We start from the raw sequence: 20,071 nt of genomic DNA, 5'->3' as shown, positions 1-20,071 counted from the left end.
AAGGGATTTAACAAAAAATATTTATATGTTTAGTAAAAATTTTGGAGCGAAAGAGACAGGGTGTGCTTTATAGGACAAGGAACATGAACTATGGTGATTTTTTGAGGAAACAGGCAAGAGAAAAATGGGCCTAGGCATCTGGGCAGGTATTGTAACAAAAATATGTTAGACGAACAGCAAAAGGCACTGTAAAAGAGGAAGATACAGTATCAAGTAAAAGAGGGCATGTAGTGTTCTCCACAGTATCTGCAGACAGAAGGAGAAACTTAATGCTTGGCAAAGCTTCAGGGAGAGTGTAAAGGAAATACTGGCATGTACTTACTGAACATTTATGTATCAGGAACTGTTTTAAATAATTTGCATAAGATATAGAATTCTTTATGGAAGATACTTGCTGATATTATACTAGATTTAAAGATGAGTTTTTATGTATCTACAAGATAACAGTGAGGAAGCTTGTGAACACTAGAAACTAGTTGTATTTAGGTTTGTGTTACATCAGAGTATACAGACTTGAGTTTAAACTCAGTTACACAGTAGAAGAACACACAGGGATGGCCATTTATCTGAGGTTGGATAGTACTTAAGAATTTAGGCTTGTGAATCACTAGAGAGGTTTTTTTTAGTCATTTTTATTTTTTAAACTTAATCATTTTGTTTAGTAAAATATGTTATCCTTTGACGATACACGTATGTAAGAATTCTGGTCATATTCATCCCCTGTCTTATTCTATTCTTCTCCTACCATCAACCTCAAAGTCCTGCCAAGTCCCCATTCAACTTCCATGTCTTTCTAGTGCCACAGCCCTGCCTACACAGATAACTCTGGTTAAAACCATTAGACCCCAAGGCAGAAACAAAGTTTGCTTCATTTTTTAAATGTGAAACTTCTGCATAAATAAAAGCTGTGAAAGAGGGGGTAGGCATGGGGTTTATGTGTCTAGGCTCAGCTACTTCTACTTAGGATCGTGAGACTCAAGGATCTCATGAGTCCTGTGTGTTCAAGGCAAGACTGACCAACAAAGCTCAGCCCTTATTGAAACAAACAAGCAAATCAACAGGCAAACATGAGGTGGAGAAAAAAAATGAAAGAAAAAATGAAAATGTTGAAACTAGGAACTCAAAGGACATCATGGAGTCTCTTATGTGAGGCCCATGTTCAATTATGCAGTTGCATAACAGCGTATGTCTTGCAAAAAGCTTCCACATCTGCAAAACCACGTATCCTCTCTCAAATCTCATGTGAAGTTCAGAGATTAGGGGTTTCCCCACTGCAGAATGCAAAGCCCATGCAATAAGTTAACATGGGTCTGGTCATAAAGATCTGAATCTTGGCAGGTCTGATCCAAGATTCCCACATTCTTATTGTCCTGGTTTTGTTTTTCGGTTTTGTTTTTGTTTTGTTCTTGTTGTTTTAACTAAGTTCCATTACTAGAACTGTAGGAGATTTTCAGTGTTAGCATCTGGGACCTAATTTTGGCCTGGAGACTTGACACTATGAGCCCATGGAAAATATGGTGGAAGATACGAAGTCCATTTATTTTAAAGATCCATAGGTGACTTGTATAATGTCAACAGATATTCAATGAAGAAAACTAAAATTAGTGTTAAAAATTACATAGCCATAAACTTGGTGGAGTCCACAAAAGGAAACGCACAAATGCATAGAAATGACAAAATGGATAGAATGAGATTAATTTCATTGATTTTTAAGAAAGATCAGGCTGAAGCTAGGTTTGATAATGAATATTTCTAACTCTAAATAATGTTAAAGTGTAAATAATAACTGAGTGAAATAAAAGAATGATCAGGAAATCAGAAATGTAATAGAAAGATGTTTAATAAAAAGATAAACAGGCATTAGCCATGAGTGTTAGAAAGATTTAAAAAAAAATCTAGAAATCTTAAAGTTTATAGGAATAAAACTCAAACAAGCAAAATTAAGAAAATGTGAGAAAAGGAATAAAATCTCTTGATTTCCTCTTTAAAATGAAATACAAATAATAGAAAAATAATAGTAAATGAAATAAATAGGAATAAATAGAAAAAATAAATAAAATAAAATAAATAGAAAAAATAAAAATAATAGTAAAAGTAATAATAGATAAATGCAAGGGACAAAGATTAAAAGCAAAACTATTATAAGAGCCACAAAACCAACCGAGTTTCCTTCTGAGTGCTTCACTGTTGGAGACTGCAAGTTAGTCAATTGGACCTGGCAATGCTTCTTCCTACCCAACTGCTAGTGAGCTGGAGTGGCTGGGAGCCGGAGGCTACTGTAGAGCTGTGCTTATTTCAAGGAGTACTGTTCTTTACATCCCAGGTGCCCCCGTGGATACCTTTGGCTTTGCGGCCTAAGGACAGAATGAGTCTCACTTACTCAGCTGACCGCTAAGTTAACTTTGGGATGGCTCGTGTCAAAACCAAGAGTTGTGTCTTGGGCACCTAAAGTTGAAGGCAAATAGAAAGCTGAGAACTGCTACTCAGCACCCTTCTCAGTACCTCATGTCACTGCTGGATGTCACTTCATGTCACAAGGATTTCCCAAGTCTGATATTTTCCAATTAAATAACTTTGTACTTCTTTCCAAAATAAGTTTTTTATTTGGGTATTGTGTTTGTTGGTATTGGATATCTTTGTCTAGAGGAGCAGGATTTATATATGGAGGGGATTTGCCACATTGACTTGTAGAGTGGGGAGGAGTAGTCCAGTGATGGGTGTCTGTATACTGGAGTGGCCGAGAAGTCACAGTGGCTGGATGTCACAGTACTCTAATCACTCTGGTGATGAAGGTGGGAAAGATTCATAGAGAAGCTGCTGATTCTCGTGCCTCATTGTTAATCCAAAGAAGCTGATTCTAGTGTCAAGAGGCAAAAGTGATGACAACAGGGAGTTCCCTCATCAGCTAAGGGGGAAGGTGGGCAACCAGACATAATGTTGTATTTCCCTCAGACCTCTTTTTGTCTGGGCTGCCAGAAGATACTGCTCAAAGATGGACATACCCAATATTTCATTTATTAATAACAAAAGGAAGAAAAACTTTCTGTTCCTTGCCTCGTGTTAGGTTTCAAAGCTGGGATCAATGGATAACTGAGATGCCTATTATCATATCAAAGCTGACACTGGTAGCAAGTTCTCCCAGCATCCTTCAAACCCCACCTGTTATAAGGCCTTCCTGGTTCTTACATCCTACTGCCTATAGTGAATTTCTCCAGCCCAGGGATGGGTTAGGCTGCCTTTCACTGAGTACTATTCCTTATATAACCTCAGCCATTTTTGCTATTGCCCTTTTTGGCCTTTTGGCCTCCTGGCCTCTTGACTTGCCCCTTCAGGTTTCTCTCTCTTCCTTTCCCTTCTCCATCTCCCCTCCCCTTCTTCTCACATGGCCCAGCTCAGTTGGCCAGACATGTTCAATCTGGAGCCTTCCTGGTGCCACTGCATATGTTGTCCGTCATCTCTACAATAAATCTCTAATATATCTAAGATCGGTCATGTCCAAATTTTCCTCCTTCCTCCTTTCCTTCCTTCCTTCCTTCTTTCTTTTTCTTTCTTTCTTTTCTTTTCTTTTTTATTAATTCATGACACTCATGTCTCCATTCATTCATGCTTTTGGTCAATCTTAAAAAATATGTCTTAAGACAAACCATGTCTTTAAGGAAGAAAACATGTCTAGAATAAACAAGACCTCTCAGAATGCAATAGTAAAATAGCATATGCAATTAGAAAATAGATATCAACTGATACTACACTCGAGATAATCTATGGATGGAATATAAGCACATAAAGAGAATCTAATCACTAGCCTTTAAAGTGGTGCACATTAAAACCAGTATGAGTTATTACTACACACCTGTCAGCATTTACCCCCTGTGCCCACCCAGCTGCGCTCTGCTCTCTGATGCATCGGACACACGTTTATTTAACTATCCATACATAAACATCTGTGGTCTGCAGTGAATTCTTGACACATTTAAATAATAGTTATTTTATTGTTTATGAGTATGGGTGCTTTCCCTGTGTATATTTATGGGCATCATGTAAATACAGTGCTGGCAGAGGTGAGAATAGGGTTCAGATCCCCTGAAACTGGAGTTAAAGAATATGCTTTGCTGTGTGGCTGCTGAACCTAGTGTCCTCTTAACCTCTGAACTATCTCCCATACATTCTTGTCACATGCTTTATAGCACAGGCTCTTTCCTAAAGTCTTAGTAAGACTTTAGAATAATCTTGAGATATTTAACTTGATTGAATATTACACATACTCATAGGAAACTAAAGTTATAGCTGATTTATTTGAGGTTCTGATAATGAAATTACTAGGCATCTTAATTTGGTATGTTTAAGTGATTGTTAAATACCTACATATTCAAATACAAATCCCGGGTAGTAATGATAGGTGGGAAATTTAAGACATGCTAAAGAGATGCTGACTTAGGGGAAACATCTACTATAGTCACAAAAGTTTGCTGTCACTGATACTCTGGCACATTGGAGTTGCTGCATTTACTTTTCTTTGCTAGGACTGATTCTAATGCCCCACGAGCTAGCCATATCAGGAATCAAAGGGATGCTCCTTTACTCTTCCTTACAGTAAAGTAGATTGATATATTCTAGGCCAAACTGGACCAAGCAAGATTTGAATGTGAGCAAAAAGTATTTTTACCTGTGAAGAGAAAGGGCTTTCTCTCTTTCTTTCATGTTTTTGTGTTTATTCATGCTGATGTGCTTGCTTGATGGCTAAAATCAGTGACCAAAAAGCTTCTCAGTAGGGCTGGTTTGAAGGTTCAATTGATAAAATCACTTGCCTTGCATTAGGTCTCTCAGATGAAAGCATATTTGGTCTGAGTTCAATCCAAGGTGGTGCATAGAGTAAACCAACCAAAAAAGTAGTTCCCTGACCTCCACATGTCTACATGGACATGATTACAGCTCCCTATTCATACTATTAATAAATAAAATTGAAATGTTAAAAATCTCCAAGGTGTAAAATTATGTAGAAATTTATAAAGAAAAGAAGGACTGTGTGGTAAAGGAAAAATAACGATAACTGCTTAACTCCCTAAAGAAACATCTTTAAAAATTACTTTTCTATGAGTAGATTTCATTTTTATTTAACATTTCAGTCTTAAATGGTTCAGCATTACTACTCAATTACACTACAGGAGTTTTAATGTTTTGTATATCTTTTGTATTTGCTGCAGCTTTAAGAAGTTATAATGTCATGGTGTAGTAGTGTATCCTACATACTGTGTTTGTAGTAGACATAAATATAATGTCATACATTTCTATAAAGTAGTTTCTGGTCAAAAGAGTCTGCACAGCCCTTTCTTTTATGGTAGCACCTGTTTTCCTTGGTAACATCCTCCATTCTAAGGTAAATACTACTTCTCGATAACAAATAAAAATCTTAAATAGAGGAATCCAGTTGCCTGCTATACTGATATATGGTGCTTTGAATATTTCTAAATGTCTTTAAAATTCAGGTTTTCTTCAAATTGAAAATAAGTTTTTGCCTCTTTATGTGCTCCAAAGGACAGTTTCTAATATTTATTTAGAAGATACTGTCTACTATAAGTTATATTATAACACAGAAGTCTTGTAACAGTGTTTAAGAGCTAAAACTTGTGTGTGTGTGTGTGTGTGTGTGTGTGTGTGTAACTCTGTGCAAGTGTGTGTGTATGTGTGAGTATGTGTAGTACAATATTTCATATGTAGATGGTAAACCTAATTCCAAAACACTTTTGCTTCAATATCAAGTATCAGATCATTATTCTACTTTGTGCATAGATTTAATCTTTGTATTTGGAGTGGGTCAATGAGTGTATTCAGATATTTGCTTAGAACATGGGTAATGTGTTGCAATTTGTATAGATCTCAGCTATTTTTAAAAAGGAGTCGATAGTCTGTTCCCTCTGTGGTCAGTAAAGCTAAGAAGTTTAAATCTATATGTATTATCTTGAGTGTGATTGGAAGAAATTATGTTTTGCCCAAAAATCACTGCTAATAATAAAAATAGCATTTGCCCTTAATTGAAATTTTAAATGGTCAAATATTTGTATATCATTGTTAAATAAAATAACAAAAAATTAAAATCAACTGGTATATTTTGTAAGTATAAATAAAATTAAGTATATTCATTTAATTTATCATTGTCCTGTGAATTTTACTTAATTTCCAGTGATGTGTATCTTCCATATAGCCCTTCACAACATGAATCAGGCTGTTATCAACAAATTCTATATTTTCAAATAGTTTTTTAAATAATAGTAATTACAGGTAGAGAATAAAGTTGCACTGGCTGCTTATTATCAGGTATTTTAAAGTAGGAGTTTGAAGTAGGCGGTCCAGCAGTTGGGATTCATTTTCTTTATGATGTGTTGAGTTACTTAGACAGAGGCAAACATCATATTTATCTGTGTGTTTTCACCGAATCCTATTATGTGGTTATTTTATTCTTACATAGGCTTTGCCATTTTAGATGTCCCATACAATTGCATTCCTGTTACAGCCACATGGGATTCGTGTGTATATATTTATTTGTATTTATACAGCTGATTTCCTAGAAGGCATACAGAAATCAAATGCTGCTTTCTTCCTGAATGCAAACATTCCCTTGAGGTTCCTTGGAAGAAATTTGAACATTGGCCTGCAAATAAAGAAAACATGTTGCTTTTCTTCTGAAATGTCCTTTTTTTCTTTCTTTCTCTCTTTAATTAGATCTTGAAAATTTTAAGACCAGAATGAGAAGCACAGTGTCAGTGCGTGAAGGCCAGGGAGTGGTGCTTCTCTGTGGACCCCCACCACACTCAGGTGGTGAGTACGGCAGCCTATGCTGCTCATCATATGTATGAGGTTACAATGCGAGACCTGCACCCCATACTCCATGGCTATTTCGGAGATTTTGTGCTGAGAAGTGGGATGACCAGCTTTAGGTTCTCTTGGCTGAAGTGGAACACAAGAGACAACCACTGTTAGCTAAGCGCCGTGATTCAACCTCGGAGCATCTTGATTTGCTTCAGCCTCGAGAGGTGTCATACAGTCCTGTCTTGGGTAGTAATGCACATGGGTAAAATAACTGTGAGTTTCTGGTGAGACTGTAGGGGAAGAAGAAAAGAAATCTCTTCAAATAACTCTTTTAAGATATGTAGAGCATTAGTAAGTGAGTAAGAGAAACAGAATCATTGTGTTGTAGGGGCTTTATCATACATGGAGAAGACCAGAGCCAGGCAGATTTACTTGCAAAGGATGTGATTCTTCTCAGTGATCTAGATATCCCTAGTGCGGAGACATAATTCATCTTAACTATCCTGACATTGTTTATATCTTACTGGTGTATAGGCTGAAGACAGCATTTATGTTGTACACAGTGGGTAGCACCAGCTGCTTTAGAGAGCTTATATTAGGGAGCAAAGTACCAACTGAATACACGAACATATTCCAGAATTGAAACTTTTTTCTAGATTTAAAAAATTTAAAATGCTTAAAAAAAAACCCACCACTTTATTTCCCAAGGTAAGTATTTATCAAATGCCCTAAGCACCAATCAGGCAGGCAGAGAAAAGGAGAGATTTTCTAGAAGGAACTCTTTCTACATCAGCTGGACTCAAACCTGCTTCACCTGCATTGTGATGACTGAGGGACATCAGGGTGTGAGCCAGGTCTCAAAGAGGCTGAAGATCTTAGTAGTACAAGCAATGGAAGCGTTTCAGACTGCTCATGGCCCTTGCTGGAACAAATGGTCTTTTCTTTTCTGAAATCCCCACAATCCTGGAGGACATAGAATTCTTCTCTTTCTTGACTTCTTTGCAATATCTTTGTTCACTTAATATTACTTCATTTCTTCTTAGTTCTTACTCTGTGGTTAAAATAATTACAAGGATTAGTTTTGGTGAATGAAGATCCTATCATATTTGATTCAACTCTCATATTCCCTCTAATAGAACCTAATGAAGTAAGCATGAAAAACAAGTAATTATATGAAAATAATAATGGCCCTAATGTCCATTGTCGAGTTTCACTTAGATATTAAGCAGTATTCTGGGCATTCTCTGCAAATGAGTTTCCATAGTTATGTAGAGGATAAAGATGAGTCTCAATCTAAGATGAAGTCTAGGAGCTGATTCCTAGGGATGGTGACACTGAAATCTTAGCCAGAAATAATTCATGCGGCTTCATGACCTTATCAGAAAACCTTCCCACCCAGCTTATAGTTGACTTCAGGGTAGGAGTTTTCAAAGATTAAGTAAGAGTAGAATTGGATCATGGAAGCACTCAGACTACAAAGAAGTAAAACTGCAGTCCCCTGTAGCGTATTCCAAAGGAAAGTACATAGAGTGACCTGTGAAACCATCCCAATCCAAGGACTTCTGATATTTCAAATCTGGGGCAATACACTAATCTATGGTTATAGCAAAGTATAAATAGAAGTTATCTTTATCACTGTGTTTATTTGCTAGAATAATAGTAATAGGTTTTCCCCTAGGCCAATGACCTATTTAAGTTTAATGTTCTTGGCATCATTAACAATGTAAAATATAGGTTCAATCTCAAGGAATAGGTTTTAACTTCAATTTAAAAATGCACTTAGTTATTCCCTTAGCATTGGTCTCACTATTGTATTAGTGGACATAGCTTGCAGACAGGTAGTTATAGTTCACATAGTTCACAGATAGGTGAGTTTCTTGATTATTTTTCTCCTCTAGCGCTTGTATAGAATCTTCTAGCACTGTCAGTGCTGGCCGGTACAGGTGAAACTTCCAGTTGAGTACCAGCTATATTTCTTTACATTCAGTGTCATAAGTATGTGAGCTGTTTGGCAATATGGTCTTATCAACAGGTTATAGAGGGTAACCAATAGAATTAGGAATAGCCTGCCATTTGTGGGAGTCACATGGATCCTTTTAGTGCAATGTCTCAAAGATGAATAACTGACTACTGGGGTTCTTATTTGTTAGCATTCATCTCTAGTTGGGCTGTTATCTCTCCCATTATATGTCATTCCATTTAAATTATACACACACACACACACACACACACACACAGGTGTGCACAGACACAATGATGCTTCTACAGCAGTAAATTTCATTTGGATTGCAAAAGTTCCTATATGTTGGTTATCATTTCCCACACTCTCTTCTCTACTTTGCATTCCCATATTAACTCCTTAATTCTCCTCTCCTGATCTTTCCCTTAAACCTTTTAGAATAGGAGACAAAAGAGATCACGGTTTTGTTTTAATTTGTATGCCCATTCTTTGCAGAATCACATAGAGACCAGCACTAAGTAATGTTGCATGAACAGTCAACCTCCCTGAGTTGACTCAAAGGTTGTGTTCAGATGTGCTCTAGCACATAGCACCTGAGACTGATAGTTTAATTGCAAATTAATTTACGTGAATCTTGAAATAATGCAGGCTCTGAATTAGTGAGTCAATGTTGTGTTTTAAGAAGCTTTTCTGATAAGATGCCACTACTAGTCCATAGGCTATTCAGCAGCAGGATCTGAACTGTTGCATTTAGCAAAATTCTTGTGCTTTACCTGTTTATCTCATTCTGCCCTTCAGGCTTCTTCCTTGCCTAGCTCCTTTGCTTGGCCTTCACTACAATGAATTTAGCTCATCCAGGCAAAATATTATGTGTCCACTGAGAGATCACCCTACCATCCACCTCACATTTGAGCCTGAAGCACTGTCTTCCAGGTACTATTCACCCTGATTTATTTCATTGTTTTGTGGCCTTCCAGGTCTCTAACCGATTTGTATATTTTTATTGTCCCATAAAACTTGTGTTTAAGTCCTAAGGCTGAAGTAATATAGCTGGCCTTTTAATGATGATCACAAAGTCCAAGAAATAAAGGGGACTGTGATTTTAATACATGACTCCTAATCTCCCCCAGGTATGATATGAAAGCAAACATGGTATCTAACATAAGTTTGGTTTATGTCTAATAATCAATAAAAATGAATGAAGAGTTAAATTCCTTGATACCAATGGGTATGGGTACAAATCATTAGTTTTGTGTTTTACTCTGAAAAATTTATAAATGCCTCAAATCTCCAGGAACATATTCTTTTCAGTGTATCACAATGAGGTAGAAATTAAAAGGCATGAAGAAACACTGGGTTGTATGCACCATGCATCCATTCCTCATAGATAGATAGCATATAACCAGAAGAACGCTCACAGTGCTGTCTCTAACCTTTTACAGAGAATCCTTGAGGAGCCAGAGAGTTTATTACTTTACAGACACTGTTCACTTTGTAGTTTTGGGGTTATAGCATCAGACCTAATGCTAAAGGGTGCCTGTTGTTTGTTTGTTTGTTTGCAATTGCTTTTGGCTTGGATTTTTCTAAAGTCAGCATTATGATCAGTAATAGATCTGCTATTTAGTTACACTTAACAATTGCTCTCCAAGTTTGTTTCTTTTTTATCATAGTTCTTTCCTTGGTTCTAATTCTTTTTATATTGGCTACATACAAATTCAATTAGAACCTGCTGTTTGAGTTAGAGATGCAGGTGAGGGGTAGACTGCTTTCTAACATGAACCCTGAGTGGTTCTACCAGTACCTGACCAACACAGATGCAGATACTGCCAACTATTGGACCGAATCTGGGGACCCCTGTGGAAGAGCTAGGGGAAGAACTGAAAGAGCTGAAGGGGATTGCAACCCCATAACATGAACAATACTAACTGTACCACCCGGAGCTCCCAGGGACTAAACTGCCAACCAAAGAGTATACCTGGAGGGAGCCAGGACTCCGGATACATATTTAGCAGAGGATAGCCTAATCTGACATCAATGGGAGGGGAGGGAGGCTTGATGCCTTGTGGAGGGGTAACTGGGAAGGGGGATATCGTTTGAAATGTAAACAAATGAAATGATTTTAAAAAAGAATATCCTAACACTACCGGAACTTTTTTCTCATTTGCATGAAATAACTTCCTAACTTTTTCGTTTATTTGACTATATCAAAAGTGTTATATCAAAATAGAGTTGGAGAGATGAACTAACATATTTGAAGTTAAGAAATCAGTGACTTTTCTATACTTCAACCTGAGTCACTTTGATTGGGAACAGTCATCCATTTATCTAATGCTATTAATTTTCTGCCATTGTTAAAGAGAATTGCAAATTTATCATGAGTCACCATACATCTGTTAATTAGAGAAATTGTTATCATATAAGAAATTTCTTTTATTATTATTATTATTATTATTAATTTTATTTATTTATTTTTTATTAGATAATTTCTTTACTTATATATCATTGATATCTCCTTTCCCAGTTTCCACTCCAAAAAATAAGAAATAAAATAAAATAAATAAATAAAACAAAAACAAAACAACAAAAAAGAAAACCCTGTTCCCTCCCCCTCCCCCTGCTCACCAACCTACCCTCTCCTACTTCCTGGCCCTGGAATTCCCCAACACTGGGGCATAGAACCTTCACATGGCCAAGGGCCTCTCCTCCCATTGATGACCCACTTGGCCATCTTCTTCTACATATGCTGTTGGAGCCATTAGTCCCACCATGTGTACTCTTTGGTTGGTGGTTTAGTCCCTGGGAGCTCTGAGGGTACTAGTTAGTTCATATTGTTTTTTGTCCTAAGGAGCTGGAAACCTTTAAGTTTCTTGGGTCCTTTCTCTAGCTCCTTCATTGGGGACCCTGTACTCAGTCCAATGGATGACTGTGAGTCTCTACTTCTATATTAGTCAGGTACTGTCAGAGCCTCTCAGGAGACAGCTATATCAGGCTCCTGTCACCCAGCACTTGCTGGCATCCACAAGAGTGTCTGGATTTGAAGATTGAATATGGGAAGGATTCCCAGTTGGAGCAGTCTCTGGATTGTCCTTCCTTCAGTCTTTGCTCCATAGTTTGTCTCTGCAACTTCTTCCATGGGTATTTTGTTCCCCCTTCTAAGAAGGAACAAAGTATCCACACTTTCATCTTCCTTCTTCTTGAATTTCCTGTGGTTTGTGGATTGTATTTTGTGTGTTCTAATCTACTGGGTTAATATCCACTTATCAGAGAGTGCATACCATGTGTGTTCTTTTGTGATTGGGTTACCTCACTCAGGATGATATTCTCCAGATCTACCCATTTCCCTAAGAATTTCGTAAATTCATTGTTTTTAATATCTGAGTGAGAAATTTCTTAATCTTCCTTTATTCTGTCATACCTTCTGTCATTTTTAGTCCATTGACTTTTCACAGGACAATTCAGAATCTTTCTGAAGAAAGAGAAGGTATGTCCTAAGCTACAAGACCAGCAAAAGATAAACCAGAAATAAGTTACTCAACATAGATTTCTTGTGGAGTAATTATTAACATAGTTCCCATTAATGTGAAATATGGAGATAAGTACAATTTCAATGCAGATGCTGGCTACCACAAAATCATTAAGAACTCAAATTCATGAGAAAGATCACGCTGCTGTAAAAAGGCCACAGGTCTAGTGTCTAGGCATCTCATGATGAAATACTTTTTGAACATAAATGCACAGGTTAATCAAATTATTCCATACACATGCCTTAATAAATAGTTGGATTTTTTTTTTTGCGGTGATTGCTGATAACACTTAGTGCTCATGAATAAAAGACTCAATGTCTGTCTTAATGTTTTATCAGCAAACTAGCCTCTGCTGCACCTTGCCGTGTCTGTGCTACATGCAGGCATTTGAACATTCAGTTTTGTACAGTGTCATCCACTTCCATAACATAGCCTTTGGGATGAGAAAGGGAGGGTGTGAGTGTCAAGCAGCAGGTAGTAGAGGGTGAAGCAACTTCATGCTAAAAATTGCTTTGTAAAATGTTGGTGTGACCAAGGCGAGAACTGAAGCTGCTCAGGCAGATGGTGTGGGATTTACACCCTGTGGAGCTACATCTTTTTCATTTTTTTCTCCCAAGATGAATGGGCCAAAGTGTAAAAGACATCTCAGGTAGCTTAGATGGCACCAAATAGAAAATTTCATCTCTGTATGAACTTGTCAAGTTAGTGAAGACATTAGCAAGACAGAAACACCCACTGCCTAGTATGGAGACAGATGCATGATTCTAAACCATTTACCAAAATACTTTTATTTAAAATCATAGGAACTCGGTTCCTTGTTTTAAGAACTCACTTTCCTAAACTTCAATTCAATGTTTATAACCTTGCCACACCTGAAATTGCAGCTCTTTTCAATGGTTAGAGTCAAAAACATTTTTGAGAATCATCCCAGTTTCCCCTTGAGCAAGATGCAGACTGGGTTTAATTCAAATCTTGTACTTTCTATTTCCACCAAAGCTAAACCAAGGCAGGGTGCTAAGTAACTACATCATAGTGTAACTGGCCTCATCAAAATTCAAACGATGGGTTATTAAGGATCTGTCATTTAAGGTACAGAATATTGTCTCCTATTGCTTCTTGCTAAATAGTAGATAAACATAGCAAGGCAAAGATGTAGAGACTTGACTTATAGAGGAAATGGATAACATATCAGATTTATATACACATTTTTCTTAATTTCTTTTAATACTATATAATTGTTAACATACTGAGTGCCAAAAATCCCAACTGATCCATAATGGCACTCATACAAATATATTCTGAATCAGTTAGCATGTAAGTCTAAGGTGGAAACATGTGGATGACTACAAAGTTTTTCATCTCCAGAGAGAAATGGTTATTAGGCCCATTGTTGCACATTAATTGTATAGTTGGATATGAAATCCTCTGTGTCTGTAAGTTGCTTAACTGTAAAGCTAAGAATTTCAAATATCCATTAAGTAAGTCAGCCTCCTACATGTGTTTCCTTCCATCCCTTCATCTATTTATCTATTACTCTGTCCATTCATCTGCTTTATTTTCATTGATTTACAGATATATCAAACAAATAACTAGGTATGTGAACCTTGTTATACATCTCAGAACATTTTACTTTTGTACCTGAAAATGCTTGTTATTAAGCAGAGAAAAAGAGCATCCTCAACAAAAACTTGATTGTGATATGTTCAACTTGTTATTGAACCCTTTCCAGAACCAATCCCTAGTTGTAAAGTAGTGGGCTCATTTTGCAGGAAATTGACAGACCAACAGAACTTTCCATGTCCTCAGGATGTTGACTCCCTCTGGAGCGATGGTATGCTTCAGTTTGCAACTAAGTAGCCCTGAAATGTCAGTAAGAGTGAAAATATTCAAGGTGATATTAAGTCTATTTTTAAAAATTGATTAGTGCTATCTTTTAACATTAATAAGATGAGGCTCAAGGTGGTTATAAACAAAGCCATACAGCAAGGTGTCAGCTTCAGTTGTAAAAGTAATACTTTTTAAAATTTAAATACAGGAATTTTTCTTATGCTTATATAAATTACAACCTTTGAGTTTATTGTTCATATTGTTTATTTCAAATTGCACTTTTTGACATTAAACAAATATTTTTGATGGATACATGGTCTTAACTAAAATATCTTTTAAGTACCATCTTACACACACACACACTCACATACACACACACACATACACACACACACACACACAAACACATCAGTATATAGAAGCCATAATCTAGGCTAGAGTTAGACTAATAAATTGAGCTAAATCTCAAATTTGTAGTATGTTCTAACTCTGGAATTTGGAGCAGGTTACCTATCTTTTGTATTTGTTTTTTGTCTTCTTATAAACGTGAAAGTCACAATCTATCTTTAGGCAATCATTGTGATGATTTAAGAGGGAGCCACATATAAAAAAATTAATGTCCATCTCATTTACAAATATACAAATAAAAGGCAATTCTCGTTTGACATATGACAAAAGCATTAAATTAAACATGTTTCATGTGAATCCTTGAAGATGATTGCTTATATTATCTTTAATCTACTCTTCCACCATGAAGTTTTCTTGTTTGAAAACTTTGTGCCCAACTTTAAACGAAATTATTCTATATAACCATATTTCCTTTCCTCTTTGAGTTCTTGCTTTTTGTGTGATTGTTTGTTCAATTATTTTAAGGCAGAGTCTTACTATGTATCCCACAGTGTATCATTGTTTTCTTAGCCTATCCAACCCTAGAAGTACATACCAGCACCATCACATTCCATGAAGACTTGCTCATTAGAATAAGAACTATGTCTAGAGAAACAGGAATGAGGATACTTTGAAATGTGCACCCCCTGCCAATATCAGTGCTGATTCAGGCTTTCCCCACAGGCTTTCTTTTCTCCTTAAACAGAGCCCACAACTGGTACTTTCTACCCTGCTTTAAGTGAAGCAGTACCAGTATTACAAACTAGGTAGATCAGGTGCTTTTTCACAGGGAGTGGAGTATTTGTCTTGAAAGCATACAGTTTTTGGCGGGCAGTGTTTGTGTGCATGTGCATTTGAATGTATGTTTTTGATAACTAAATGGATAATAAAGAGGATAGGAAATTTAATACAAGAAATGTAGTAGTATTAGCTCCCCATTTTGACAACCCCCTCACATCATTCATTAACTATTGTTATGAAGACATCACACACAATCACACAAGGGTCATGAGAGGCAATCTGACAAAACTGTAGATTTACTCATGGCTACATACAGTCTCAATTTGTGTCTATATGAGAATCTCCTCAAATTTCAGAGATCCCACTGACCTGACTGTTCCATACCTTGGTACAGCAGCACTCCAGATTTCCTCTTGTACTTCAATCTCAGGTCCCCTGAATGTCTGCTAGAGGATGAGAATCTCTCTCTCTCTCTGTCTCTGTCTCTGTCTCTGTCTGTCTGTCTCTCTCTCTCTCTCTCTGTCTCTCTCTCTGTCTCTCTCTGTCTCTGTCTCTCTGTCTCTGTCTTTGTCTCTCTCTCTCTGTCTCTGTCTCTGTCTCTCTCTGTCTCTGTCTCTCTGTCTCTGTCTCTCTCTGTCTCTCTGTCTCTCTGTCTCTGTCTCTGTCTCTCTCTGTCTGTCTCTCTGTCTCTGTCTCTCTGTCTCTCTCTCTCTCTCTCTCTCTCTCTCTCTCTCTGAATTATTCTTACTCTACTTTTTCCCACCCACAGAAAAGAGTCAGACTAAGCCTAAAGTCTAAAACATTACACAGGGAAACCTGGGAGTTTGAATTCATTGCTAATAGCATTGAATAATGAAATAGCATTTCAACAAGAATTTGTTTTAAAGCTTGAATTTCTGACTGCTGATTACTCCTTTTTAAAACACAACAAAAAATTAGGTTGTAAAGTTAGTATGTCTCATGTACGATAAGGCTTTATCTTAACATTGAACCCTAGAATTGAGGGGAAGCACTATACTATCACTATGTCAGAGCTAGCAATTAGATTTTTATACTAGCAAAGAGAAGAGATAAAATAATGGTTACCTTGTAATTATATACATTTTGTGCTTTGTTTATCTTAATTAGTTTGTGTTTCTCTCTTTCTGTGTCTGTGTGTAAAAGAAGCAGAGAAAAAGAAAAGAGAGGAAGAGAAAGAGAAAGGGAAGGGGAGAGGTATGGAAGGAGGAAGGGAGAGAGATTGATTCATGCCTTACCACAAGTGAAGAGATGAGACAGCTTTGGGGAGCTGATTATTTTTCTACTGTGTGTGTCCTTAGAGACTGGACTTTCCTTGATAATTGAACTCAAATTGTCAAATCAAATTCTAGATAGTATACTTGGTCCCTGGCCCCTCTACCCACTGAGTCTTTTTGTTGGCTTAAACTTTTTGTTCTAATCAAGTCTAGAAAACCTGGGTGAATAAGGAAACCTGAAAATGCATTAGCTTAAATTGAATTGTACATCTGGCTCAGAGCTATTCAAATCCAGTGTCTCTGACCTCGGCCTCCCCTCTTTAGTTTACATCCCTTCGCTTGGACAGATTGCATCAAGAAGAGGAAACAGAGAAAGGGAAGAGTGAGACTTTTTAAATAGGCCTCGTTTGAACTTCACCTATGAGCCAGAATTATCGATATAGTTCCCTAACGAGGAGCTAAAGAGTTGAGGATATTGAGTACATTTGCTGATGTTCTCTCCCTCAGAGGAAGTAGAACTGAATTGCAAGTACAAAGATCCAGCTCTTGCTGCTTTTAAGTAGACGGTCCTTACATAAATAAGTGCTCTGGGCATTTGTGGGTACACAGTTTCTATCTTGTGGGTTGAGCACAATGTTCTGTGAATTTCAGCTGCTGCCTCTTAAAGCTGTGTGGAAGACATGCTCAACGTAGGTGTTCTCTGCAGGGTCAGACCCCAGATCAGACCCCAGAGTGCAGTACCTTTTCCTAGAAATCTGCCATATTGACTTGGGACTGGAGAATTTTGATTCAAGTACTCTTTAAGGCACACTAGTCACAGTTTGTCTTTAAGTCACATGATTTGGGGAATGTACTGGAATAGAAAAGTTTCAATGACTGAATTTTAGGAGACATTTTGAACTTAGCAAAGTGGATTACTTTGCATAGAGCACTGATAATTCATTTCTTTATAAGCCAGGCAGTTCTCAGCTCAGCAGAATATTTTCTCCATTAACCTTAGCTGCACTGGAGAGCCAAAATGCTTGTGTGCCTAGCAATGTAGCTGAGATTTCCCCAGCATACTGCTATGTACTCAGGAGAAGAGTAGAAGATAGATATCCAGTCATAAACTACATCAGTGTGTGCTCACAGAAGCTTAGCTCATTTCTTGGCACTTAAATAAGATCTCAAAGTCATAGGCACCAAACTGGCACTTGCTTGGAAATAGTCTGGAATTGTGTCTGATTGTATCTGTGTTCCTTGTATCTAAAAGATAGAGCCGACCGAAAATAAAAACAGAAAGAATCTTTTAGGGATGGAGTTTCAAAACTGATCTTTATCTGTTTATAATTTAAAAGGCCCTTTTGTCATTAAAATTTGAAATGATAATGAGTTTTAAAAAGAAGAAATCAGGAGCTAGAGAGATAGTTGAGATGTTGAGAGCACTGACTGCTCCTCCAGAGGTACTCAGTTCAATTCTCAGTAACCACATAGTGGATCACAACCATCTGTAATGGGATCTTATGCCCTCTTCTGGTGTGTCTGAAGACAGCAACAATGGACTCATATACATTAAAATAAATAAATAAATAAATATATAAGCAAGCAAAAGAGAAAAAAGAAAATATCATAAAGTGAATCATGGATGCAATTTAATCAGGATTTTTTTAAAAAATTCTGTTTCTATACCTGCTCATGAGAAATAGATAGTAACTGCCATCCTTATTTTGGGGTCCTCGGGGTTCAGATAAGGAACTCAAATGAAAAACATACTATATTAACAGTTTAAATTAATTATTTCTTTCCCTTTCAAAAGAAAAAGAAAAAGTTTTAGGTAACTTACATTGGCCTTAAACTTGATATGTATCTGAGAATGTTTGAAAGAATATTTTTCCCTACAATATCTGATTATCAGTGACTTTCAGCTTCTCAGTCCGCTACTATCAGTTTCTGAGTCCTAGGATTTTAATTGTATAACACTATATTTGGCTTTTGCCATACAACATATTAAACTTTGGAGTTTGTGAAGGTTAGGCAAGCTCTCTACCAACTGAAACACATTGCCAACCTTATTTGCATTTATTAAACATAGGAAATGAAGTTATTTTGTGTCCTTAGTGGTCCTTTAATGAACTCAAAATAGCTGTGTTTTGAGTATGCACCTTCAGCTGAATAGTGCCTTGAAGAAAGTACATCCTAGAGTTAGAAACATGCCCCAGAGGTTAAGAACACTTGCTGTTTTCTTCAGAGAGCCCAAGTTCAGTCCCTATGTAAGAAGTCACAACCCACTGAAAATCTAGTTCTAGCTCTTATGGTACCATTTTATGACTTTCATGAGAATCACCCATATATTCATGCAAGTGAGATAAATGAATGAAATAAACTATATTCTTAAAGATTGCAAGAAAATCCAGAAGCTATATATTGGTCAGTTGGTCAAAACTATTTTCAAAATAACTGGATCAAAGAAAGCCTGGTTTGAAGGTGTCTCTAGCCTGTGCACTGCACTTAGAAGTCTCTCTTTCACGGGTATTTAGTTAATTCCAACTTTTAAAAAAGGTATAAGCCTCATTCACTAAATGTTATTAAGGAACACAGTCTCAGAGACATCTAAGTTTATGGTTTGTGGTCTTGAAAATATTATTTTATTAAGTTTGGAAGTACATAAAATAATTCCCAACAAGGCTAATTAAAGAAGCTCATTATAGGATCCTGGAGGCCTGAACTATCAGACAGGAGCATCTCAACCCTTCTGGAGTTTTCCATATTTGCTTTATATACTTCTCAGAACTAATTAAGCATTTCCCCTTCTAGCATAATTTACATCATTATTCTTCTTTAGCAAATGTTTTATGTCCCCAAAGTGAAGCTAAATCAGTCAGCTAAATACAACAAAGTTGTGAGATTGTAAAGATTAGGGATTTATTAGGCATAAACACTGGTACTGTGAAGTTTGCTGTGGATTTTATCCAGAGAATGATGAGTTGAAAAGCTAAATGACATATTCAAGGCAAGTAATAAATGCATTATATATTATATATAATATTATTAATATATTTAGATATTATTTATGTAATTTTATGTAATTATATATACATATTGTTTTTAAAATATATTATAATATGTATATATATATTTACAAATAATAATCAAGCAGAAATTTATTATAACTGTGAGCAAATGGCTTGTTTTGCCTTGTGGGAAATTTTCTGTCAGTCTAGAAAGTTGTGAACTCTCCTATCATTCAAACTTGTAAGCAGCTTCTTGGCAGGCTAATTCCAGAAGGCTGTGAGTTGAAATATAGCCCAGAATACACAGAGGAGCTCAAGATCAGCCTGGTCATCTTCGTTACCCACTTCATTAAACTGAAAAATTGGAAAGAAAGCTGAGAATATAGGAATGTGGTAGAATGATCACATACCATGCTAGGGGCTTTAGGTTCAGTCCCCAGTACTGAAAGATTTTTCTCACACAGGAGAGAAAGACAGAGAGACAGAGACAGAGACATGGAAATAGAGACAGACAGAGATATGGACAGACACAGAGAGACAGAGAGACTGTCAGGCATAGGGACACAAAATGTGCTTTTTTTTTTTTTTTTTTTTTTTTTTTTT

At 36.7% G+C, this 20,071-nt stretch overlaps 1 protein-coding gene and 1 long non-coding RNA gene across 4 annotated transcripts in view; one reads left to right on the top strand and one right to left on the bottom strand.

The window, feature by feature from the left end:
* Positions 1-20,071, top strand: part of Cntn3 (contactin 3) — a 369,189-nt gene that overhangs the window by 191,127 nt on the left and 157,991 nt on the right. For 2 of the 3 annotated variants that reach the window (XM_031382768.1, XM_031382769.1), the window contains one exon: positions 6,718-6,813. In XM_031382768.1, the coding sequence (XP_031238628.1) occupies positions 6,718-6,813 (96 nt within the window). Of the gene's footprint in view, positions 1-6,717; positions 6,814-9,562; positions 9,698-20,071 lie in introns of those variants that run through there. The other variant, XM_031382770.1, reaches the window with a different exon arrangement.
* LOC116099346 overlaps positions 7,045-20,071 on the bottom strand; it is a 78,401-nt gene continuing 65,374 nt past the window's right edge. The window contains exons 5-6 of the long non-coding RNA XR_004122225.1: positions 7,619-7,943; positions 7,045-7,094 (exon numbers count right to left, since the gene is read on the bottom strand). This is a non-coding gene — a long non-coding RNA (uncharacterized LOC116099346). The remainder of the gene's footprint in view (positions 7,095-7,618; positions 7,944-20,071) is intronic.

Source organism: Mastomys coucha, unplaced genomic scaffold, assembly GCF_008632895.1.
Source record: "Mastomys coucha isolate ucsf_1 unplaced genomic scaffold, UCSF_Mcou_1 pScaffold20, whole genome shotgun sequence".
Classification (NCBI taxonomy): domain Eukaryota; kingdom Metazoa; phylum Chordata; class Mammalia; order Rodentia; family Muridae; genus Mastomys; species Mastomys coucha.
This window is presented reverse-complemented; position numbering and strand designations above follow the sequence as displayed.